The sequence below is a fragment of the Penicillium cosmopolitanum genome (assembly GCF_028827165.1).
Source record: "Penicillium cosmopolitanum strain IBT 29677 chromosome Unknown utg000009l:1.0-9042332.0:1.0-9050551.0, whole genome shotgun sequence".
NCBI classification, from domain to species: domain Eukaryota; kingdom Fungi; phylum Ascomycota; class Eurotiomycetes; order Eurotiales; family Aspergillaceae; genus Penicillium; species Penicillium cosmopolitanum.
Genome location: NW_026622679.1, coordinates 7,486,498 through 7,510,968, shown reverse-complemented (window position 1 = coordinate 7,510,968; position 24,471 = coordinate 7,486,498). Strand labels below are relative to the sequence as shown.

Here is a 24,471-nt window from a genome sequence, read left to right as displayed (position 1 = left end):
TTCTATATTTCCTTTTTCTTACTTTGTTGCCAGGCTCTTTGTTCATTGGGAATTGTCTAGAACCAAAACCGAAGTTCCGATTGACTTTTTTAAGGGGGATTGGGTGAAGAAGTTTGTTGTAGATCGAGTCGATCCCTGCCGGGATTGGAGAGATGATGATACTGGTACGGAGTACTACATAGAACTAGTACTAGTACTAGTATTTATTTTTATATTTATATTATCGCAAGATTTCAACTGCAGCCAGATACTAGTGTACGACTAAATTTGAATTGAAATCCCACCTGGCTGCATCTATAGCAGCAATCATGCGAACCACGCCACATACGAGAGTGTATACTTCCGAACCACGGAGAAGCCCCCCACGGGCCAGACCGCGCGCTCGTCCCTTTTTGGGTCCCACACCCACGGGGCGGTTTGTCTTGGCCTCAGTGCTCAATACTCAATACCCTGTTTTGTGAAGCATTCCAAGGGGGGGGGGGGGCAAGATGGGGCAGATGGGGCAGAGACATTGTGCCTTGTATTACTCCGTACTTCCAATTTTAGCTCCAACCTCAGAGGCAAAAAAAATAAAATAAAATAATTAAAAAATCACAACCTCGAGTGACACACGAGTGGTCCTTTTGGGTTCCTGGGTTTCAGTCCACTTTCACTTTCACTTTCGTCCCTGGCTTTCACCCTCTAACAGATGGTACGAGTAGTACCACTCATACATAATCTCTCCTCTCCCCTCTGCTGCCCCAGTCTTTGAGCCCATTCATCCTCCACCCCGGGGTGTCTGGAGGCCAACTGTTGAGCTCCCTCACCCTCTCCTCCTCCTCCGCAACCTCCTCCACCACCTCCACCTACACCTACACCTACACGGTCGCATGACCTACACTGAGACCATGGCCTACAACGCCGTCGCCCAAGTGGACGAGGTCGCCTCTCACTCCGGCTCCGACCTGTCGCGCAGCCCATCGCCCTCACATGGACCTTTCCAACAACTACGCGATGCCGATCACCTCGATGGTGGAAGCCATCTGGAGTCCGCCAAAACGTCCGACAAGGCTGGTTTAGATCTAGCCTCGATGATCCGCTCGATGACCTCAACCAGCTACGATGTAGTCGAAGATGATGACTACGATGCCGATCCTTCCCACGATCAGCGATCCAGCAGCTCCCGCGCTATCCCTCCGCTCAATACAGCTGTCGCGCAACATTCCTCCCCCGATCCCCCCCTTGCACAGCGCCTCCAGCGACATCCCTCTCCCTCTTAGCCATCCGATCCCAGACCTTCAATCGCTCCAAGGTGCCTATGTAGGCAATGTAGAGCGATTGGAAATGACAGCAGAGCGCCTGAGCTCAAGTTCTGCAGATATCGGCAGTGAAATACGCAAGATGGATCAGGAGCAGAAGAGGCGTTCATGCAGCTCCGCCTCAAACTCAATCATTATGCGGAATGGTGCATTCTCCCCGGTGACTGTGGCCTCCGCTCATGGATCGACCTTTTCCACACGCCAGCGTTCCGTATCCGGCGCCTCGCGACTGGCCCAGGTCACGGAGCCCGATCATGACGAGAACGGGCGCGATGCCGACCATTTCCCTACGCCGTTGCCGATCCTACCCGCCCCACAACCCCAGATCTATAGCCAAACAAGTGAAGTTCAATACAATCATTATGGCGGTGGCCATGATGCCACGGAGGAAGTTGAGCGGCCAGCATCAGCCGCATCGGGTGATACCTTTCACCAGGCCCGCACGCTGTTTAATGACTTTGATGGTGTTCACTTCAACCCTTTGGAGCGCGCGGAAAGCGGACGGCGTTTCTCCCTGATCCAGCCTCCCCTTGCAAGCAAGCCGGAATCGTACAAGGTTCCGCAGTCGGGGGAACAAATGGTTTATTATCCAGCACCTGTCCCTCGCATGTTAAATCTGCCACCGAAGCTGTCACACAAGCCCATCTCGGACCGTGAAAAGCGTCGCACCCAGCTTATGAACTCGATTGCCGCCGAAGACAAATTGGCAGAGAAAACAACGACGAAAGACGGCCAGAAGGACAAACGTCAATCGACTGTTCCCCAACAACTCCGCGCAAGCATCTTTTTTCGATCCGCCAAGTGCCCCTCTCGATATCCAGGTTAAACAGGACTCTGCTGTCGCGACACTCGATAGCATTCTCGACGCTTCGACATATGCACCGGTCTCGGCCTTCACCGACCACCCTTTTGCTGGTCAGATTGGCTCCCATGTGTATGGGAATGCAAAGCGCAAGACCCTTACAAAGATTCTTCCTGGCCAAAAGCTAGACCGCAATTCTCAATACCTGATGGGTCAACCGCAGAGCAAAGAGAGCGAGGAAGGTTCGGCTCACTCAGAAGTTGGAGAACTTCAACAACCTGGTGACCACGACCACGACCACCATAGATCGCACGATGGTCAGTCTGGCAGTGGGTCCGAAATGGAGAGCGGCTCATCTTCTCCAGAAAGCGGCGAAGACGAGGAGGAGGAAGACGAAGAAGATGATTATGTCGGGCCACCGAACACGCTTCTCGCGGAACTACAGTTACGGAAGCAAGAGCTGAAACAGCGGACTCGTACAGCTGTTCCTACCGCTTCTCAAGCCCAAGGTATGGGTGCTACTCTGTTGGAAATGGATGAAATGGCCCAAAAGCAAAGTGAGAAGAGACGCAGGCGGCCGGTTACTCTGGCATGGGATCCTAACAATAATGCCGATGACGACGATGTTCCCTTGGCAATGCTGTATCCTGAGAAGATCAATGTGGACGACGAGAACCGACCGGTCGGTCTGATGGCAAAACATCAGATTGAAGAAAACGAACCCCTGAGTACTCGTCGCGCTCGCCTTCGGGGAGAACCAGCCCCAGAGAAACGGCCCGTTACTGTCTACTCTACGATGGAAGTTAAGCCGGAGAAGCCCAAGTCCGAACCCGAGGATGAGAGTGACAACGAGACTGAAACCCTAGCTGAGCGGCTGCGACGATTGAAGGGACAGAACCCCGAGGATAGTGAATTTACCAGTGGCCTCATGGCCGAGTTCGATACCCGAGCTGGAAATGCCCCTAAGGAGGAGCCGAAGCCCAGCGAGCCAGCACCGGAGCAAGAAGAAACTCTTGGGCAAAGACGCGCTCGTTTACAAAGAGAAAACAATACACAGCGTGGGGATGCTAGAAATCTCCAAATGCGACGAAGCATGGCTGCTCTCCCGCAATCTCGTCCTGCATATGTCGCGCGCCAGTCGTCGTACGATGTCTTTCCCCAACAGCAGGGCATGCGACCCCAGCTTGGACATCGCTCCTCGATGTATTCGTTGCCAGTAAATATGGCATCCCAGGGAATGGCAGGATATCCCATGGGCCAATCTGCTGGGTATGGGATGCCTTATCCGTCCCCTTATCCCTACAACAACATGCCCTACCCCAGCACCTGCGGTCCAACCTTGCGACAGCCCCTTGAGACTGCACAGCAAGATGTCATTGATCGCTGGAGGCAGAGCATCCGCTACGCCTGAAGTTCCTTTTTTCTGGAATACTTTCATTCTTTTTTTTGAATTTGTCGGTCGTTATAGCGTTGTCATTCTGGGCGTCCTTTCTTATTCTATCTTTGCTATTGAAGGATATCCATGTAAAATAGTGCGAGTTATTTCCTGTGTATGATCTGAGGGGAGGAATTCACGCCTTCTTGACTCAACTTCTAAGCTGCAAGTAGCTGCAAGTAGCTGCAAGTAGCTACAAGTAGGTTCGGTACTAAGTATAGATCGGTCCAGGCACCTGAACCAGTGTAACCTGTACATCGTCCCGTGGTCGAGCTTCAGCCCGATTACGTCTTCCTCCAAACTTAGGGTGGTTCGTTGGACTCGGGGCCGATTGTTTTTCCGCTGTTGACGTTGACAATTTTAACTTGAACTTGAACTTGAACTTGAATCTTCTCTCTTGTTTGTTTGATTTCAAGCTTTAAACCATCAACTTATTTGCATATCATATTTGTTTCACTCGCCACTTTCTCATCTCACCGCAGGCGGCTCTTTTAGGTCGCCCAACGCCCAGTGGCTGCTGCATGCCCCACTGGTGTCTGGTATGTGAGACTGGATGGCCCACCTCCTTTCGACCTCTAATCAGTGCCCTCCACACGCGAATACCTGAGAGCAATGGAGTCGCATATTCCTTGAACAGCAACTACGCTATCCACTGGTGCCGTACGGGTCCGATCACCGGCTACAATGCCCCCGTCCACCGTCTTCTCATACTGGCGTCGAGACCATCGCCGCTCCACCGCGCCGCCCGTATCGTCGCCCGCGTCGTCTCCAGGTCTCAAAGGTCCCATAGACAGCCCGCTCAGCACCCCGCCTCAGCTTCCTCAGATCCCAGATACTCCTATCCTCACCACACCCTTCGATGAACGGTCACCCTATGATGCCCCGCCCTGGGCCGACTTGCCACTGGAGAACGATGCCTCGAAGCTCAACTTCAGCTCTTCTGTCGCACCGTTGTCTTCCTCTGTTAGCCTTGCCGTTCATCACCCGTCGCTGGAGAAAGAGGATAGCTCTCACCCGAGCCTAGGGGAACATGGACCTGTGCTTGAGCCCGAATCCGAGCCTGCGTGGGCGTCGCAACAGAATACTTTACAGCCGTCAGGCGGGGTTCAACGGCCAGAGGGCGATGGCGACTCGAATTTCAAGCCAACCTCTCCCTTCCGGCCTTCATTCGGTGGGAAAGGTACACGAAGTTTGCAGACACCCACCGGTGAGACCCAGAAACGTTCGCCAACTGCGGGACCGGGCACAAACCATTTCCGAATGATGCCTTCACCCGAAGACCTGCCGGTAGACAAATCCTTTGTGCCACCGAGAGATATCAGATCAGAAAATGCAATGGTTCGTCGGACAGCGGAGCGTGATGTTCCTGTGGATAATGCCCATCACAAATCGGGCAAGGCGATGCTGCATCTTCTTAATCCGATGTCTTTACTTGCTCGCCGGCGATCCGCTCAAATGAGCAACAATCGAACAGACGAGGTGAAACATAAGTCTTCTAACTTGGTTCCTGCCATCCCAGACGACTACGATCCTCGAATTCGTGGAAGCATTGTGCATGACTTCTCAGCCCCACGACCTCGCCGAAACGTATCAGGCACCCAGAGTGGTCCGCCTGATGGGGCAAGTTATAGCGCACAAGATGCATCGCCATCGCAACCCACACTTCAGAGCCCAGCGAGTCGACTCAGTGATCAAACGAGGAAGCATAGTGATCACTCTCCGGTTTTTAAGGAGCACTTCGAGGACGACCAGAATGCGCTGCAGGTTGAGAACAAGGGCTATCTCCAGTCAAGCCTTTTGACGAATCAAGCTCAACTCGGGAATGAAAAGTCTTTGCCGCCGTTTGCTAGAAACCTGCCCTATCGGTTACCCGATCAAAGCACCGAGAACGTTGAGCCAAGCGTTTCTCCGCCGATCGAGCTCCCTGCAGAACACCTCGCAGAGCTATATGGCGATATCCCAGAAACCCCGCCGAAGACGAGCCCACCACCTCCCCAACAGGATGACGATATTATACCGATCATACCCCGGCCTTCTTCGTCCGGCTTGCCCAAACATCTGAAGAGCAATGCGTCACGCTTTAGCTTTGACATGGGAGGAGTGGAGTCTTCTACCCAGGAAAAACTCCTCGAAGAAAAACATAAAGCGAAGGAGGCCGAGCGCAAAATGGAAGATGGGTACTTTGATGATTTCGATGAGGATTTCGATCAAGATATGATAGACGACATCGATGGCTTGGAAGAAAGAATTCCTGGTGTGAATGCAGACGCTGATGAAGATTACTTTTCCGCCCCCTCAATGGCTGAAATCAAGTCTTGGACTGCACCAGGGTTATCGCCTGTGGTTGCAAGCCCAATAACTCCTGCGCCTCCTGGACTACCACCTACATCAATCCCACCAGAAGACCAGAAGACTCCTTCGCCTGATTTGGATGAAATCGAGCAACCCAGAGAAGATGACATTCCACCACCACTTGAGTTGCGTCGGTCGTCGGGTATTGGTAGGGGTCCTCCAGATCAAAGCAATCGAGTCATTGATGAAGAAGATGATGATTTATACTTTGACGATGGTGAATTTGGAGACCTGGACAGCGACGATCAAGATGGAGGGTTCGACGAGTCTATCTTCGATGATGAGACCAGCCATCTCTACGAACGAAAACCAGTTGCCCCCCCAGCCGCCCCTCCACAACAGAAACCCGATCCTAGCGGCGATGCTCTAGAAAGGGAGATTCTACTCGAGGAGCACGCTAGCCAGGGTCTTAAACACATGCCTAGTGTCGCAAGTGAATATCAGGCGCCTTCAATTAAACGTGGTCCGCTTGGCGAGCCGATACCCAACATGGGACCAACCCGGGCTCATGGTGGAGTTCTGACGGAACAGAATCTGGATCTTCTGCATAATGCCCTGGCGTTTGCAGCAAATGAAGCAAGCGTCAAGAGCCAATTTGAACGGAAGTTCAGTACCAGTGAGCGCTCTCAAGCACAAGAAAGTCTCTCGCAGGCATCGCATACAGGCGAATCACAACCAGGGCTGGTATCGGATGACAGCCAAGTTGTTGACATGGCAGCCTACGAGGATCCCTATGATGATCATGCTTTCGAAGACGATGACTCATACTACGACGATGCTATTGTCGCGGCAGCCAACGCAGAGGCACTGGAGAATGACGACGAAGGGTTCTACGGTCAGGAGTTTGGCTTCTACGCACAAGCACATGGAGCCTCCGAGTTGACAAATGGAGGCTACTTTGGCCCGCGAGGAGTTGAAGGCATCTCACGCAGCTTTAGCAGCCGGGGCAAGTTCCAAGAACCCAGTCTGACCCCTATTACGGAACGAAGTGAATGGAGCACGCGCAACTCGATGATCTCGCTGAAAGCACACGGGGCTGCCCATTCAAACCCATCTCTGGCAAGCCCTGGATTAGCACAGCTGGCCGATATGGGTAACCTGGATGATGAAATGACATTGAGTGCCCTGATGAAGCTGCGTCGGGGGGCATGGGGCGGAAGCAATGGCAGTCTGCGGAGTAGCGCCAGCAGTCCGCCTCCACATACCCTACCTTCCTCCAACCGTGCTAGTTTCGCGGAAGCTAGTCCGATTGATGCGCGGCCCACTGCCGAAGAAGGGAGTGGCGGAATCAGTTCACCATATAATTATCCCCCTGACGAGAGTCATACTTCTACCGCTTCACCGCTCAAGGGCGCGCATCTGGGTCACCATGGGCATCTCGCCGATCTCCCGTCCAGCGGAACGGACGGCTCAGGTTGCCCGAACCACGATGGTGAAATGCCGACGACCGGAGGACCTCAACGCTTCAATCTTTTGTAAAAACATCCCATTTCGCCTTGGATATAATAATTGGGTCCATATCATGAATACGCTCAGGGACCGAAGCGCTAATTTGGTCATTCATTCACGATTTAATGACATGTCTCGAGTTCGATTGTTTTATTCTTTCTTTTTCTTTTCAACGTTTGCAATTGGAGCATTTGGATGGCAATTACCCCAAAATTATGGTTTTTTATTGATCAACTGGAAGTCATTGAATACATGTATTGGAGGCATTTACTGTGGTGGGTTGTGACTGGTTGTGTATATAGTTACTATAGCGTCATCGTAATTGAAAACCGGCCGATTGGGCCGAAATCACCCGTGAAGCACCGAAATGCTTAGCCGGCCGTGGCGAGTGGTGGCTCGTTCGGGGGAAGATTACTAGTGTTAACAGTGTGTTAACAGTAGTGTTAGTACCACGTCGGCTATCCTTCGGGCTGACTCAGCGCACCAGCCACTCTCCGGCCCGGTTGCCAGGCTGAGTTCTGCCTTTGCGCCCAGCTTCTTTTCCTTGCTCTTGCTCTTGCTCTCCACTCCTATCTCCAGTTTGCCTTGTCATTAGCAGTGTTTCTGCTCTCTGATGAGTTCCATTTCTATACAGGTGCTACGGCAATACTAGTCGACACCTGCTTTTCGCGCTATTTGATCTGTACGTGTTCCATCTACGTTACCTTAGCTTTCCTTTCCTCCGTGTTTCGGTACTCTCGGCAGGAGAGAGAACAAACAATCTGGCAACTTGACGCTGACCAGTATATTTCTGCTAGGCTTGGTTCTAGACTGCTTCAGTTTGGTCTCATTACGGCTTTAAGACGATAATCACAGTGTCCTCCCCCCATATATCTTTCTCTCTCCCCCATCCGATTCTTCCTACGTCCTTGACGGAAAAATCCCGCAATGTTCAGAAACACCGCCCTAAAGGCCACCAACATGCGTGGTGTGTCTTCCGCCACTGCCCGGAGGTCTTTCTTCCTGGCCTCGAGCGCTCGCAATGCCTCGAAGAGCTCTGGTTTTAACCTGACTGCCCGCCGACCTCTCGCCGTCGTCGAGCGCGCTTTCGATGGCGCGCGGCCCTACGCCTCCTCCTCTGTCGGAGTGGTAAGTGAATCAATCTCCCCTGGTTGCTCCCAATTCCATGAAAGCATGCGATGAGCAAGTGTCATATAAAATCTCTTGAACACTTGACTAACGTAACGGTGCGACTTTGCGAAATAGGATCCTAACGATTCTTTCCTCTCTGGCAGCACCGCCAACTACATTGATGAGATGTATCTGGCGTGGAAGCAGGATCCGTCCAGTGTTCACATCTCCTGGCAGACCTACTTCAAGAACATGGAAGATGGCAACATGCCCATCTCCCAGGCCTTCACTCCTCCCCCAACCCTCGTCCCTACACCCACTGGTGGTGTTCCCCAAGATATGCCCGGTGCCGGTATGGCCGCTGGAGCTGATGTGACAAATCACTTGAAGGTTCAGCTGCTGTGCCGCGCCTACCAGGCTCGCGGTCACCACAAGGCCAAGATTGATCCTCTTGGTATTCGTGGCGAGGCCGAGGCCTTCGGCTACAGCAAACCCAAGGAGCTTGAGCTTGACCACTACGGCTTCACCGAGCGCGATCTGGACCAAGAGTTCGCTCTCGGACCCGGTATCTTGCCCCGTTTCCTCACTGAGGAGCGCAAGAAGATGACTCTGCGCGAGATCATTGCTGCCTGCGAAAAGATCTACTGTGGTTCCTACGGTGTCGAGTACATCCACATTCCCGACCGTAAGCCTTGCGACTGGATTCGCGACCGCTTCGAGATCCCCGCGCCCTTCAAGTACTCTGTCGATGATAAGCGCCGCATCCTTGACCGTCTCATCTGGAGTTCCAGCTTCGAGTCCTTCCTGGCCACCAAGTTCCCCAACGACAAGCGTTTCGGTCTTGAGGGTTGCGAGACCCTTGTGCCTGGTATGAAGGCGCTCATTGACCGCAGTGTCGACTATGGCGTCAAGGACATTGTCATCGGTATGCCTCACCGTGGTCGTCTTAACATTCTGTCCAACGTCGTTCGCAAGCCCAACGAGTCCATCTTCAGCGAGTTCGCCGGTTCCACTGAGCCGTCCGAGGAGGGCTCCGGTGATGTCAAGTATCATCTTGGTATGAACTTCGAGCGCCCTACTCCCTCTGGCAAGCGTGTCCAGCTGTCTCTGGTCGCCAACCCCTCTCACTTGGAGGCTGAGGACCCCGTCGTCCTGGGTAAGACCCGTGCTATCCAGCACTACAACAAGGATGAGACCAACTACGACTCTGCCATGAGTGTTCTTCTTCACGGTGATGCTGCTTTCGCCGGTCAGGGTGTTGTCTACGAGACCATGGGCTTCCACTCTCTGCCCGCTTACTCCACCGGCGGTACCATCCACATCGTTGTCAACAACCAGATTGGTTTCACCACCGACCCCCGTTTCTCCCGTTCCACCCCCTACTGCTCGGACATTGCCAAGTCCATTGATGCTCCCGTCTTCCACGTGAACGCCGACGATGTTGAGGCTGTCAACTACGTCTGCCAGGTTGCCGCTGACTGGCGTGCTGAGTTCAAGACCGACGTCGTCATCGATATGGTCTGCTACCGTAAGCAGGGTCACAACGAGACTGATCAGCCTTCGTTCACCCAGCCTTTGATGTACAAGCGTATTGCTGCTCAGAAGGCGCAGCTCGACAAGTACGTCGAGAAGCTCATTGCCGAGGGTACCTTCACAAAGGAGGACATCGATGAGCACAAGAAGTGGGTCTGGGGAATGCTGGGTGACAGCTTCGACCGCAGCAAGGACTACCAGCCCACCGGTAAGGAGTGGCTGACTTCAGCCTGGAACAACTTCAAGACCCCCAAGGAGCTGGCCACCGAGGTTCTGCCTCACCTGCCCACTGCCGTGGGTGAGAACTCCTTGAAGCACATTGCCGGCAAGGTCGCCGGCGCTCCCGATGGCTTCACCCTGCACCGCAACCTCAAGCGTATCTTGACCAACCGCAAGAAGACCGTTGAGGAGGGTAAGAACATTGACTGGGCTACTGCTGAGGCTCTTGCCTTCGGTTCGCTCGTCGATGAGGGTTACCATGTCCGTATCTCCGGACAGGATGTCGAGCGTGGTACCTTCTCCCAGCGTCACGCCGTTGTGCACGACCAGGAGAACGAGACCACTTACACCCCTCTGCAGCACATCAGCGACAAGCAGGGCAGCTTCGTCATCTCCAACTCCTCTCTGAGCGAGTTCGGCGCGTAAGTTCCAAACAACTTGGTCAGTTTAACATGATATCAAGAGGCTAATTTATTTCCACAGTCTTGGCTTCGAGTACGGTTACTCCCTGACCTCCCCCGAGGCTCTTGTCATGTGGGAGGCCCAGTTCGGTGACTTTGCCAACAACGCTCAGTGTATCATTGATCAGTTCATCGCTGCTGGTGAATCCAAGTGGCTGCAACGTTCCGGTCTGGTTGTCTCTCTGCCTCACGGTTATGATGGCCAGGGCCCCGAACACTCCTCCGGTCGTATGGAGCGTTGGTTGCAGCTTTGCAACGAGGAGCCTCGCCAGTACCCCGTTGCTGACAGACTGGACCGCCAACACCAGGACTGCAACATGCAGATCGTCTACATGACTGAGCCCTCCAACCTGTTCCACGTTCTCCGTCGCCAGATCCACCGCCAGTTCCGCAAGCCCCTCATCATCTTCTTCTCCAAGTCTCTGCTGCGTCACCCCATCGCTCGCTCTGACCTGGAGAGCATGACTGGCGACTCCCACTTCCAGTGCATCATCCCCGACCCCGAGCACGGTGCCTCCATTGAGGCTCCCGAGAAGATTGAGCGTGTCGTCCTGTGCTCTGGTCAAGTTTACGCCGCTCTCACCAAGCACCGTGAGGCCCAGGGTATCCGCAACACTGCCATCACTCGTATTGAGCAGCTGCACCCCTTCCCCTGGGCTCAGCTGAAGGAGAACCTTGACAGCTACCCCAACGCTAAGGACATCGTCTGGTGCCAGGAGGAGCCTCTGAACGCCGGTGCCTGGTCTTACGCCCAGCCCCGTATCGAGACCCTTCTGAACTCGACCGAGCACCACAACCGCCGCCACGTCCTGTACGCCGGTCGTGCCCCCAGTGCTTCCGTGGCCACCGGTCTCAAGGCCGTCCACTTGAAGGAGGAGCAGGAGTTCCTGGAGGACGCTTTCTCCGTTCACCAGGAGCGCCTCAAGGGCGAGTAAATTCATTGCATGTACGCCCCCGGCGAATTGACCCCTTAATAGCGGGTCTTTTGTGGGAGCCACGGCATTTGAATGTTCGATTTGGTTGCTTTCCTAATGTTATGTTCATTGGGGCGCGTGCGAGCTAGCGTCCGCTCCATCTTGTTTCATTTGTAACACCTTTCCTATTATTTGCATGGGTTGTATCGTGTTCTCGTTCTTTGTGTATACGACCCGTTATTTGTCGTTGGCTTGCCTGCTGATAGACAGACCTGTCTATACATAGACCTATGTCTTTGTAAAATACAAATCTCATTTAGTGTTGCATTCAGGGTTCATCGGTCTTAATAGGCTTCACGGTATTCAAACGTCCTTTGGTCGACTTTTAAGGCTTTAGTTCTGAGTCAATGTAATCTTTGATCTTGTAGGAGGGCAGGCGACATGTACTGTTAATTAGTTGATTGTGCGTGGTAAAACTGGTCGGTTAGCGAGGAGTTTGCTGCATATTGAAAAGTAGATTAGTGTAGCTTGTTGCTTTGTAGAAAGTCAACCGGCGTTTATTAGTAGTAGATTGTCATGGGTAAACGAAATCAATCGATCAATCTTGATACAAAAGAAGACTGCGGCCCGCTAGCTCTACCGATAGAGCATCAATGAGGCATGTCAGCGCCCTCGGCCCTGTCTGCCTGTCTGTCTGTCTGCCTGCCTTACATGGGTCGGGAGGTGTAGTTGATAGTAAAAGGTCGACCGTCATGACTCGCGACCATAGCACGATCACGCGCGTGATCCAAGAATTCATCGACATCAAACTCTTCCCCAATCCCAGTCATCTGGAGATGCCTAATAGCAGTTCTGATCCAGTTGATACCGTTCTCATGATGTTCAGCGTCCTTGCGCGGATGATCAATCGATTTGAGAAGCTCCATGATCTCATTGTGACTGACTTCATGAGGAATTTTGCCGATCATCAACTGTCCCAGCAAGCGGTGGTCCTTTGTGGGCTCGTATTGAGTGATGGTCCGGAACTGCCATTGTCCTTTTGGCTTGGGCTGGTTGCGACGCACTGGCTCTGAGCTTGTGTGTCGGATGTCGAAACAGTCGCTGTCGTGACCTTGCGGTCTCTTGGGACGAATTATGATACTCCAGAGGAAGTCGTTATGTTCGAATTGACGGTTATTCTTTCGGTCTTGGGAGAAGCAGTGGCCCTCGCGAGCGAAGAGGGCCACCATGATTTGCCGTTTTTGTTGCATGGTCAGGTTTCTGGGAAGACTGGGCTGGCTAGCTGGAGCTTTCATGTTAGCTGCTTTTGTGCGGGAAAGGCTTGAATGAAAGATGAGAGTTGTAACTGACACGCAAGATGGTGGTGCGCAGGGCTGTGAGGAGCAGAGCCCTGAGTCCAGCCCCTGGGGTGAGAGCGAGTGATGCAACAGAACGGAGTCAGATAATATGATGGTGACAACAAGGAGGATGAGGGTGAGAATGAGAGGATAAAAGAAGAGGCAGTGGAAACAGATGGGGGGGGGAGGGAAGAGCGAAGAACCTGGGAGGGGGGAGGGGGAGGGAGAGGCTGAGGGAAAAAGTAGACGAAGATGAAGGCTGTGTGGGTAAAGAAAGTCCGCAAGAAGGGGCTTCAAGTTCTCGTTTGCTCTCACTTGATTGTTCCAATGAGGCAATACTAGTACTGGTATAGTCAGCTCTTTTAGATCTGGATTCTCATCTTAGTATAGGAGGCAGCAAAAGAAAAGATAACTTTCTCTCTTCCATGTCAATTGGGCCCAGGGTCGATATATGGCCCAGATGTGTTTCAACCGTGATTACTACTAATATAGGAGGATGGTAGCTGTAGAAATGGTAAGTAGACGTTTGGGGTTGCGGTGCCAAATTCAGCCAGCATGAGCCATGCCTTCATCTTGATAAACAGCAGTTCAAGTTTCTTTACAGGTCATCACTACCGAAAATACGAACTAATGACTGTATTATTGTATTGCCTAGATACCTTGTGAGACCTAGAAGACTATATAGTACCGCACATGGTATCGCAGTATTCTATTGCATATACTGTAGTACATACACTGTAGTCTGTAGTTTATAGTTAGTTTATAGTTACTGGATGTACCTGAATGCTGTCAGATGACATCATTGTAGATTGCTGACTAATTATTTCTGCCTGACAATTTTGGCCAAAACTCACCTGATCCCTCATGCGTACCCAGCGCTCTTCTCCGCACGCAAACCTCCCGCTGCTCCTCCTTCGCCATCTCACAGCTGTTTTTCAGGAATTTGTCCAAGCCTTGCCTGTATTCCTTTTCACATACCAACATTGCTATCTCATACCCCTCCTGTGCACTTTTTCAGCAGGCCAGGCCCGCCTCGCAAGCTTTTCTAGCGCTGCAACTCCCGGCCTGACCTTACCCTTCACCATGTCTGCCGTCTCCTCGTCAACCCTGAATCCCCAGGGCCCGGCCGTCCGACAATCCTCTCGCCAAACACGGACAAATCCATCGCGGACCTCCAAGACCACCGGACGGTCCTCTTTTGGCCTCGGTAGACCCTCAAATGCTGAGAGTCCTGCGACGGCCCCCATTCCTCATGGCTTCTACCCTGCCCTCACTCACTTCACTGATGCAATCACCGCGCTCCCTCGCGAGTTTCGCCGACACAATTCCTTGTTGAAGGAAGTTGACGCCAAGGCGTGGGCGCTCGAGGAGAACTTGCTGCAATTGCTAAAGTACTCCTCAGAGTCACAGCCCGTCCCTCACCCTCCAATCCCAACGCCCATTGTTGGGGTGTCGTTCGTGAAGATTTTCTGCCAAAGGTAAGCCGATTCAAATGTGCCCTCCAAAGATTTTCAAGGGGCAAGAACTCATACTAATGGACTTGCTCTCCTTAGGACGTCACTCAGCCTCCCGAGACACCCGACAGCCAAAGCCGTCGACTTCTCTTTGATCGCGTACGACAGAGCCTCTCCGATCTCATGATGACAGCTGATGAAAAGAACCATGTAATTTCCAATGCGAACGAAGAGTTGGATCGCCAGATCATTCGGTTGGATACAGTGTTCCCGTACATCGCGGGGGAAATCAGCGAGGAGGCTCGCCTTGGCAGCATGACACACTGGGCATACTCCAACAAGAGTACTGCGAAAGCAGCCACCAATGAACGACCCCGCCGGGAAGCAGTATCCCAGCGACAAGACATTGCCTACGCGATTCACGAAGCTGAAGCGGCTAGTCGCAGTGAAGCTCGGCGCGAAGCTGTCCAAGCGCGGCGACGTCGGAACCATGTTGACGCGGATTACGAGGAACCCCGCGGTGCTGCTCGCAAAACTAATACCGGAAAGTCTCGCGCAGATAATGCGCCTGCAGATCAGGCACCTAAGCGCCGGAAGGTAGAGCGGCCTACGGCGATAGATATGGGCGCTCCGATGGAGCGTTCCGCCAGCGGCACAGGCAATCAGCGAGCGTCCGCAAAGGATGGCACAGAGAAGAAGCGATCTCGTGCACCAAACTCTAATGCTGCGGCAGCGCGCAAGAAGTATGTTTCCGGCCAAGTTACCCCTAATACACATAGTGCTAACTGTGCGTCTCTTCTTCCACAGGCCGAATGTCACATCCAATGCTGGATCACCCGTCCTGGCCCCCTCGCCTCTTATCGGAACATTCAATGCCCCACGCGGAGCTGCAAGCCCAGGCCCGAGCACAGCCCGGCCACAGTCGTCACGAGCTCAGCAGAATGCTGGTCAAACGAGCAATGCCCGCCAACGACCATCGTCCTCGACTTCCAACCGCCTTGCTCAAGGGAATGCTTCAAAGCCATCCGATGCCAAGTCTACGCCCCGCGACACATCTTCCGTCAAGAACGAAGTCGCGAATGGAGATGGAAACCGGGATTACAATGGCGAGGCAGGTGTACGAGCAGCCACTGCGGGAGTCCGACGCGATGAGGGAGACGGAAGAAAAGCCGAATCGGCCGAGGCTGAGTCCGCCAAAGGACGAAACTCGAAGACAACCACGCCCGTTTCCGCGTTTGCAGAAACTACTCAATCGCGTTCACGACCTACACGAAGTACAGACCCAGCGCCGAAACGAAATCCCAAGAAAACGGCTCCAGCCCCTGCACCTATTATCCCCTCTGACGAGGAATCTCTTCATGAGGGTGACGACGAAGACGAAGAGGGCGAGCCTCGATACTGCTACTGTAATGAAATCAGCTTTGGCGAGATGGTGGCTTGCGATAATGACGCTTGTCCTCGCGAATGGTTCCATCTGTCTTGTGTCGGAATGACAAAACCGCCTGGCAAGAATGGTAAGTCCAATCCCATACATGCTTATACTAAGCCGGTGCTGGATACAATGCTAACTCTACACAGTGAAATGGTATTGTGATGAATGTAAGACCGGCATGCGGTCGACGCGTGGGCGTTGAGGTAAAATTGGTTCAGGATAACATATAGACTAGCGTTCAAGTTGGCACAATCATACCCACTGTTATCGGTGTTTTGCTTTAATCTCATACTACTAGTAGTACCTACAGGTACCCTATGTTACATCGACATCTATAAAGCTAAATTTCCTTGAATGTTTACCAGTAGACATTGATATCGTGTGCCAGTGGTACTCAACTAGGTGGGCACTACTGAATATGAGTTGACCGGTAAGTAGTTCATTCACCTGGCATACAACACCAGTATGGGTTCCATTCCAAAATGATAAGCTGGAAATAAACCAAAGACAAGAATACATGATGCACTTCACCAAGCACCCCTCAATCTCTCAGCAAGTCCACCACCCTCATTACCCCCATTTCTCCGCCTCTGTCCCGGCGCAGCCCCCTCCAACCCAGAAGCTTCTGCTTCACCTTCAAGCCTTCGCCTCATATCCTCAAACCGCTCCCTCTCCCCCTCAGCCGCCGCACTCGCGGCGCCTCCATCCCTTCGCTCACGCTCACCGACCAGCCACGCCGGGACCCGGAAGCCATTGCTTGCGGGCGAGAGGCCTGGAAGCAGTTCGGCGCGCCAGGCTGTGCCGACGATCCATCCTGTTAGGGCTGGGAGGAGCGAGGCGGGAAATTGGGAGAGGGCGAGTTGGGCGGCGATTATGTAGGTTGCTGATTTGTCGGAGAGAAGAAGAGTTAGGCTTGGTGGGGGTGGTTTGGGGCTTGGGGTTCTATTGTCAGTATTGTTGTGGGTATTGTTGTTAGTCGTGCTTGTGGTTGCTGTGTTGGAGGAAGATGTTGTGCCGATGCGATAGCGGAAAGTGTGAGGGATTGTGGCGTGGTATTGGGCCAACAGGGCAAAGATCATTGCCGTAGGGCCGGAGGGGAGGTAGTTAAGGTTGTTTAGGGAGAGTGGGCGGACGAGGATGGCGAGGAGGAGGGGTGGCAGGATGGTGGTAAACGGGAGGGTTGTGAGGAGGAAGGTCTGTAGGAATAGTTAGTATCGTGCTGATGAGTTGGTTGCCACCTTTTTATGCATTGTAGAGAATGAAAGAGCAAAAGTTGACTTACGGCCATCTTTCGCTTTCCCCATGCCCGCTCAACGACGCGAAGGTGATACACCAACATGGCGGCGAAGAGCGCTTCGGTGGAGTTGGCAAAGCCGGCGGCTTGCCAGATGAGAGTGCGCCAAAATTGCGCATATGGCCAGAGGTGTGGAGATACATAGATTGAGCCGAGATGCTTGATGTCGAGGATTGAGAGTGCGATTGAGGATGCGATGATGTAGATTAAGAGGGATTTCGTGAGCGGGGTGTTGGTGAGACCGGACGTAAGCATTTTGGACGGTCGAGGCTGTGGCCAAGGGATTGGGGTTTATTTTATAGTCAAGAATGAATGGATCATTCGGGGCGATCGCAATCCGCGCAGGGTGATGTTGCCGGGAGGTGTAGTTGAGGTTCAACGGGTGTTAAGTGGATGGAGGGCGGAAGTTGGGAGGCCAGCTTGGCAGCTCGGGAAGTCTGGGGTACCTCGGCATGCCGAGTCGATCTACTAGTAGCACCTATTTTTAAAGACCGCGAAGGAACAACAAAGGAAACATGAGTATGGAATATAATCAATGCAACAAGGGCAACTAAAATCATGGTATGTGATATATTATACAATTCTTTCAATCCCACCAACGCCAGGATGTATCTCCTTTTCTGCTGCAAGCGTCGTCTCATCTACACAGCCAACGAAGCTGCTTCTTTCGTTTCTTCCGCCAAAGCTGTCTTGTACCGATTCAATGCGAGGTCCAAGGCGTTTAAAGTTGGCCCTAGTAGTTGATTGACAACCTTCTGGCCGCCTTCAACCCCCGCTAGATTCATTTTCAATTTCCTTCCGGATTTTTCATAGACCTCGCGAGCATGAGTCTTGAGGCGATTGACCTCGACTTGCCGCTCTGCCTCGGCGTCATTTGCGACAGCCTGAATACGGTCCTTTGCGCGCTGCAATGACTCCGATAGAGATGTCACTTCACCAGCACGCTCTGGGTTGCCTGAGAGGAAGGCCTGCCAGAATTGATTCAAGAATTCCGTGGATGTCGCGTGGGTCAACGTTAACCGATCGTAGAGTGCTATCGGTAAGCCACAGGTATCCGATGTGGATGCTTCACTCATTTGAGTGCGCCTTTCACGTACTGCGCCCAGAATTTGAACAAATGCATCGTGTAGAGCTGCCGAGGACCCAGCGGGTCGACGACTCGCAGGCGCATCCTCCATCTCCTCGTCTTCATCGTCTCCTGGATCCACAAGCCTTTGCAGCTGCGTTATTCCACCTGGTGGCAAATTGTGGGCAATCTCCGAGCGGAGACTACTCAGGATCTTGTCTGGGTCCTGTTGCTTGAGTGCCCGTTTCTGGTCATCCTCTTGGGTATGGGAAAAGAAGCGATTCTGGTCACTGATATTGAGTGCAATACGAGATTGCTCCTCGTCCCCACGAAGATCGCGCAGTTGCATTTTCTTCCAAGCCTCTTCATTCACACCAATGGGAGCGCTCAAGTCGCCATCAGCTGGTGCGACATTAGCCATGATTTTCTCGCTCAGGTTATTGAGGGTCCGAATAATGGGCACTTTGTCCACGCCGGAAGGTCGCATGTCCAGATCTGGTCGGTTTCCACGGCGCTGGCTGTTGTGGCTCTCATTGCCAGCCATATCCAAAAAGTGGGGGATATTGGCCTCGCGGTTCATGTCCGCGATATCATCCCGTAGGTATTTATCTGGCACAAGATCTGTGGCATCTGCGTCAGAGATGCGCTCGCCGCGTAACTTCTTAAACAGTCGGCTCTGAAAGAATCGCGACCAAAATTGCTGTTCGCTCAACTTCGGCACATTCTCGTCGTATACGCGCTTGACGAGAGGATGTTGCGTGAAAATTAGCTGGATTTGCTCCTTGCTGATATTCAACCGGGTCACGTTTTCCTCGACGCGTGGTTTCAATGACGATAGAACGTTGTACGAGCCTCTTGTCTGCGCGCGCTCAATGGCATGTGCCCGGAGAAGGTGCAATCGAGTTGACCAGAACTGTGACATGAACTGTGCTGAGCCTAGCGTTTCTGGTTTTGTGTGCAGGGAGTCCATGAACATTCGTTGCAGCGTTGAATCCGCCTTCAGCAGCGACTGTTGTAATTCCACGTCTCCCTTCAATCGATTATCGTCATCCCACGGGTTCTTCGCCGATCCTGCCGACGAAACTGCATTCGCGATCGCCATGGCCGCCGACACACTCCCTCCACCTCCCCCGGGTGTCGGCGTCTGGGAGGGTGTGCCTGGTTTGCCCGCATTGACTCGAGCGCTAAGTGTGTCTTTGATGGCATCAGCCTGCGGGCGGGCTTCCGGACCGGCCGTGAAAAGAAAGACATATGCTTCAGCGGTGCTATTCGGAGGAGCGTTGGTGGCCGAAACGAAGATCTTCAACATGACTTTCGGGTTTGAAGCGGGGGTTTGCTGTAAATCTAGTCATTCGAGTCAGCGCAAGTCCTGTGAGGTTGCTCGACGGGCGATCAAGGATAACTGCGTACTTGAGATGGTAGTCACCGGGATCGAGAGAGCTGAAGCACCAGCTGCTGCTGGTGTCCAGGTGAGCGTCTGCTCATCTGCGGTCAGCGTCAAGATGCCATCCTTCTTTTTGTAAGAAGCGGCTCCGCTGGGAGGTGCCATCGTCACGTTTCTTGACAGCTCTCACTGTCCTGGAAAATGACAGCGAAACGACCCATCGGGATAAGCCAGTCCCCTGGGGTGAAGCCGAAAAGAAGAAGGACCGAGGCCTTCGACGCGCAGAGACAGCGGGTGAAGTGAATGCAACTAGCAAAAGAAGAGCCGCAGCTCTTTATCCAATCATCACGTGATACATCACCTGGTGAATAATACCCTAAACCGTTCAACTGATGACCAATGCTGACTGAGTGAATATTAAGAGGCCAAGACAACGTTTCTAGAAAACTATTATCCATTCAACAATGATCTTGTTACTAAGCTACGATGTTTCGGTGAACAATAAATAGTTTTGGGATAGGTAAAGTGAACATGAGCAGAGTTGATGTGGGTACGCCATTCAATCGATCACATAAAACGCCAGAAAGCAGATTGACAAAACAGAAAACGCTGAGGAGATCCTGAATGCTATGCAAAACCTGCAGAACGCGATTGAGAGAACGAACCCGAAGCAAGGAGCTGGAATGCCGAAATTCGTAAGCCATGTTGCGCGCCGCCATGCATAGACCGGATATCATCATTCATAAAAATCAAAGAGAACCCGCCCGAGATAGTACCATGAGTAAAAGAAGATGCGGAGAAAAAAGAGATAAGAAGGGAGAAAGCAGACAAAAACCAGGGTATTGACACCACGCCATCGATAAGAGAGCAAGAGAGAATCAGATCAGAGAGGAAATGCAAGTGGCGGTGTGCGGGATTTTTGCGAGGCAAAAAAGAAGAAGCATAGTCCCAGCTAGAATCATTTCTTGAACATATAGTGTCCATAGATGCCGCCAACATCGCCGACGGCCATAGGGATCTTGCGCATGCCCCACCAGCGCGCTCCCATCTTCCAGTAGCGGTAACCGTCGTCCAAAGGCTCATTTGGCAGCGATGCGGGATCGCGAACATACCAACCGCGGCGGCCTAGGTCACGAACGGTCCAGCCCACAGACACACGCTGGGTCTTGGCACGCTCACGGAGCGGTGTGATAATCTTATCACTAAACTCGATCACCTGCAGAGGATAGCTCTGCTCGGATAGTAGAAGGCATGAGCTTGTGTTGAAGATAGCACCGATGGTCATTTGTGGCACCTTGGCAAGGTCGAGATAGCAGAGAGTGCTTGGAGCTGCGTTGTCGTCCTTGGCAAAGAATGTATTCACGTCTTTGACTGAGAGATCGGCCGAGCTAAGACCCAATTCATGCAGGTGCTTGGTCAGAGGGATCAAGAGGGACACGTGCTCAGAGGTAACCTTGGCGCCACCCAGGTTCATGGAGCGAAGAGTCGAAGGGAGCTTGGGCAGCAATGCCGAAACATCCTCCTCCTCAAGCAGACGGAATCGCGTTGGGTCATTCAAGAGGTTCAGGTAGACAAGTGATTCGCAAACGGCAGGGTGAGTGGTCAGGAATTCGATCAAGGCGGAGCTACGCAGACGTGTGCACCGGGACAAGCCCAAGTGACTGATGCGAGCAGTCTCCGGGATGGCCGCAAGGGCGGAGTCGTTGACCTGGGTGTGGGTCAAATCGAGGTGCGTCAGGTTGATCAGTCGTGAAAGCAATTGATCGAACATGGGTGCTGGAATGGTACTACATTCGTGGAGCGAGAGGCGTTTCATACTAGGCAGACTCATGGGCAAAAGGGGGGCCTGCGGACAGAGCCTCGGTGAAGACTTGAGAAAAGGCCTGAGTAGAGCAACCACAGAAATCCACAGCACGTAAGTTCGGCAAGCCCATAAACAACTTCCGAATAACCTCCACGCTAAGATCACCCTCTAGATGTTCCTGCAACAGACATTCCTTCAGGTTGGGCAAAAGGTCCAAGCACTTCAAAAGCGTGCGCGAGGTCAAGTTTTGAATCTCCGCGTTCATCTGCTTAGTACGGCCCAATCCGACAGAAGTAAAGTGTGAGAAGTCGAGGCGGCGGACCAAGGTACCCAGTGCCGGGTACTGCGACATATGGTTAAGGGCCTTTGAAAAGATGATAGAGTGCGGGAAGGTCATGTTGCGGTAGAGGACACCTAGAGTCGCTGCATGCAGAGTGTGTGAGGTCAGAAGGCATGAGATCAGGTCGACATTGCGGGGGGTATAGCCATTGGGAGGCAAATCCACAGCCAGGTTCGAGACAATTTGATCTGATAATCGGTTAGCCATATAGATCTTGGTGTATTTTTCCTCCTTCTTCTTTTCTCTCCCAGATATTTCGTACCAAGAACCTCAGGGGGTAGCCTCTCGAGAGCCGATGTACCAGGAGGCGGCTGGGATAGTTCGACCACAGCGGGGGCTTTGGGAGGCATCAGCTCCCTTCCCGTTTCGGTATCCTCCCACGCCCAACCCTTCGCCTGCTTGTTGCCGATGTTGCGCAGGTCTCCATAACTACGACTCAGGCTCTTTCCGCCCAGACGAATTTGCTTCCATCCTAGAAATCCACCACAAGGACAACAGAAGTCGGGGCTTGGCTGCATCTCCCGATGCGCGGGCTTGCAGTGCTCCTTGGGGGAAGGAGGATGGTGAGTGTCCACGAAAGATTGCGCAATATCTGCAGTCATCAGTATGGGGCTAAATCAAGTACATCGAGTGACCTCGTAGGTATAGCCTCGCACACAAAGGGCATAACAAACGTACCGTCGTCGGCGTCCTCTTTGATGGAGCCAAAGGACGGGCGGCGGCGACTGCTGGATCTCGAGCCGTCCGGGGTGTCACACGAAGATGGCGAGGATTCGCGCGAATGAAAGTGGTCACCACAGGGAATCGTAAAGCGAGGAAGAATAGGCTTTGAGTGTGAAGGGGGAGAAGTGCCAGTGGCAGTGGTGGGAGAGGCCATGGTGAAAGCGGGCCCTCTATAAAGGGCCCTAGGCACGCGGCTCAGTGGTACCTTTGGGAAATAGTGGAACAGAAAAAAAAAAAGAAAATGTGCAAAACTAAACGAGACTAGAAGAAGCTTCCCCGGATTCCTAACGAAAAGAGGCAGTCGGTCAATGGGAACAAGGGGAGGTTAGGGCTTCAAGAAAGAGAAAAAAAGAGAAGAAAGAAGAGGGGCGGCGGGGAAGGAAAAGTCGAAGCTGTTAGTCACGGAAAAGTGCGAACCGGCGTTGCACGGCTGGGTGGGCAAGTGTCCACCGGTGGTGCCACTTGAAAGTGTCAAATAGGTAATATGAATGGGAAGTATGAATGGACCAAGGAATCTTAGAGGAATACGAAGGAGGAGGAATCAGAAGAGGAGGAAGATTCGGGAGTGAGGAGAAGTAGGAGGAGTTAGAGACAGAGAGATGTCCGTGTTGGGGTCAAGAGGCGAAGGTGGCGGATGTACTGCAGAGTCATTCGGCCAGCGGCGGTTAACTAAACAAGCTACCCCTGCAGAGCCGATTTTGTCTTTTTTGGGGGGGGGATTTTTATTATTTTTATTTTCTATTGTTTTTTACAATTACTTCGGAGGGTTTGTTTCTTTTCTTCTTTGATTCTAGTCTGCCTATTTTTATAGTCTGCAAGCGGAAGCATGTCGTCATTGGGGTTCTTTATTTTATGGAAGTCAAGAGTGTCAGTGTCTGTACAGAGTAGACTCTGACTCTTTGATTACTTCCAGAATACTCGTACATACATACAAAGCTAAGCACGGGATCAATAAAATACTAGGTGTTCCAAGGATCTCTGGGAATCACCTGCCCCATTTCCATTTCCACTTTCCAACGGATCTGGTTGCGCCCGGGAGAGCAATCTATGACATAAGGAAATTCATCGTTTTTGGTCTAGTGTTCTTTCCCCGTTGGCGCCTCCAGTGCACCGGTAGCTTCCATTGAGGATCAATGCGCTGGTCAGCGACCACTCGGTTAGAGGGAGTGGCTCCAAGCTATATGAGGGTAGTGCAACCTTTACATCGCAGTATTGGTGTACGGAGTACGGAGTACTTGAGCACGGAAATAAAAAATAATCCCCAAAAAAAGAAAAGAAAATGTACCCCAGACTAGCCGGCCACGTTTGAGTTCTTGTTAGGTAAGGCTAACTAGATTCTCTACAAATTATTGGTCAATGCGGCCGATCATGTGGGACCTTTGGCGGTTCCAGGGTTGTCATTACCAAATAGAAATCACCTGATCTGCTCTATGTAATGTATACACCTCCAAACTAAAAGTAAACTAGAGTAAGCTAGTCCACAGATTGCTTCGCTCCAATTTACTTACTCTCCAGCATTTACCGACACTGGCATTGACTTTCTCTTCCTCCTGTCATCCCAAAAGTAGATCCTTCAGGCCAAGTCAAACCAGCTTCTGGGATGCACCCCTGCCTAGCCTGGCCCTGCATTCCTCTTTTCTTGTCTCGGATTCGGTCTGAGCCCGCGGACCTGGGATCTCGGGAATCCTAGAACCTACATCTTCACATTACAACCGGCCCATTAGTTATGTGTCCTTGCATTTAATTATTTATGATCCTCGCGATGCTGACTAGCACTGCGTCTCCGGTCCACTGTACAACCGATGGAGCTGCATTGGCAAAGGCTTAGTTCCGGCGCTATCGGGGTCATCGGGGATACCATAGGTACAAGAGGTAGTTGGCCCCGGTCGGCTGCGAGACTAACATGCTAGATGACGTTATGCGGTAATGCCAGCTCGTAGAACTCCCAGAACCACTTCATCTAATAACACTGTCAAAGCAGTATTCCGTACTCCGTACTCCGTACGTTTCATATCAAATCCAGTTGGCATACATAATGCCTCCAATCGCGCCAAGACGGCGGAC

At 52.4% G+C, this 24,471-nt stretch overlaps 9 protein-coding genes across 9 annotated transcripts; 5 read left to right on the top strand and 4 right to left on the bottom strand.

Annotated features, from left to right (window-relative positions):
• Positions 1 to 887: 887 nt before the first annotated feature.
• Positions 888 to 1,259, top strand: N7509_010888 (uncharacterized protein; the record flags this gene model as incomplete). Its single annotated transcript, XM_056635525.1, has 1 exon — positions 888 to 1,259. One exon carries the CDS (start codon positions 888 to 890, stop codon positions 1,257 to 1,259), a length of 372 nt encoding a protein of 123 aa, XP_056486145.1.
• A 64-nt stretch (positions 1,260 to 1,323) lies between these two features.
• Positions 1,324 to 3,511, top strand: N7509_010887 (uncharacterized protein; the record flags this gene model as incomplete). Its single annotated transcript, XM_056635524.1, has 2 exons — positions 1,324 to 2,055; positions 2,120 to 3,511. 2 exons carry the CDS (start codon positions 1,324 to 1,326, stop codon positions 3,509 to 3,511), a joined length of 2,124 nt encoding a protein of 707 aa, XP_056486144.1.
• Positions 3,512 to 4,219: 708 nt separating this feature from the next.
• On the top strand, positions 4,220 to 7,366 carry N7509_010886 (uncharacterized protein; the record flags this gene model as incomplete). The annotated part of the gene is made up of 1 exon (XM_056635523.1): positions 4,220 to 7,366. The coding sequence occupies one exon, from the start codon at positions 4,220 to 4,222 to the stop codon at positions 7,364 to 7,366; it is 3,147 nt and encodes a 1,048-aa protein (XP_056486143.1).
• Positions 7,367 to 8,263: 897 nt separating this feature from the next.
• kgd1 (alpha-ketoglutarate dehydrogenase KGD1) lies at positions 8,264 to 11,594 on the top strand (the record flags this gene model as incomplete). The annotated part of the gene is made up of 3 exons (XM_056635522.1): positions 8,264 to 8,464; positions 8,582 to 10,620; positions 10,682 to 11,594. The coding sequence occupies 3 exons, from the start codon at positions 8,264 to 8,266 to the stop codon at positions 11,592 to 11,594; spliced, it is 3,153 nt and encodes a 1,050-aa protein (XP_056486142.1).
• A 686-nt stretch (positions 11,595 to 12,280) lies between these two features.
• N7509_010884 (uncharacterized protein) lies at positions 12,281 to 12,868 on the bottom strand (the record flags this gene model as incomplete). Its single annotated transcript, XM_056635521.1, has 1 exon — positions 12,281 to 12,868. One exon carries the CDS (start codon positions 12,866 to 12,868, stop codon positions 12,281 to 12,283), a length of 588 nt encoding a protein of 195 aa, XP_056486141.1.
• A 1,125-nt stretch (positions 12,869 to 13,993) lies between these two features.
• Positions 13,994 to 15,998, top strand: N7509_010883 (putative PHD finger domain protein (Ing1); the record flags this gene model as incomplete). The annotated part of the gene is given in 5 exon segments (XM_056635520.1): positions 13,994 to 14,301; positions 14,313 to 14,388; positions 14,464 to 15,107; positions 15,172 to 15,878; positions 15,943 to 15,998. The coding sequence occupies 5 exon segments, from the start codon at positions 13,994 to 13,996 to the stop codon at positions 15,996 to 15,998; spliced, it is 1,791 nt and encodes a 596-aa protein (XP_056486140.1).
• A 325-nt stretch (positions 15,999 to 16,323) lies between these two features.
• On the bottom strand, positions 16,324 to 17,345 carry dscB (the record flags this gene model as incomplete). Its single annotated transcript, XM_056635519.1, has 2 exons — positions 16,324 to 16,992; positions 17,079 to 17,345. 2 exons carry the CDS (start codon positions 17,343 to 17,345, stop codon positions 16,324 to 16,326), a joined length of 936 nt encoding a protein of 311 aa, XP_056486139.1.
• Positions 17,346 to 17,731: 386 nt separating this feature from the next.
• On the bottom strand, positions 17,732 to 19,705 carry N7509_010881 (TFIIH subunit TFB1 family protein; the record flags this gene model as incomplete). The annotated part of the gene is made up of 2 exons (XM_056635518.1): positions 17,732 to 19,500; positions 19,567 to 19,705. The coding sequence occupies 2 exons, from the start codon at positions 19,703 to 19,705 to the stop codon at positions 17,732 to 17,734; spliced, it is 1,908 nt and encodes a 635-aa protein (XP_056486138.1).
• Positions 19,706 to 20,498: 793 nt separating this feature from the next.
• Positions 20,499 to 22,561, bottom strand: N7509_010880 (Leucine Rich Repeat domain protein; the record flags this gene model as incomplete). Its single annotated transcript, XM_056635517.1, has 4 exons — positions 20,499 to 21,327; positions 21,395 to 21,872; positions 21,947 to 22,276; positions 22,363 to 22,561. The coding sequence occupies 4 exons, from the start codon at positions 22,559 to 22,561 to the stop codon at positions 20,499 to 20,501; spliced, it is 1,836 nt and encodes a 611-aa protein (XP_056486137.1).
• Positions 22,562 to 24,471: the final 1,910 nt, after the last annotated feature.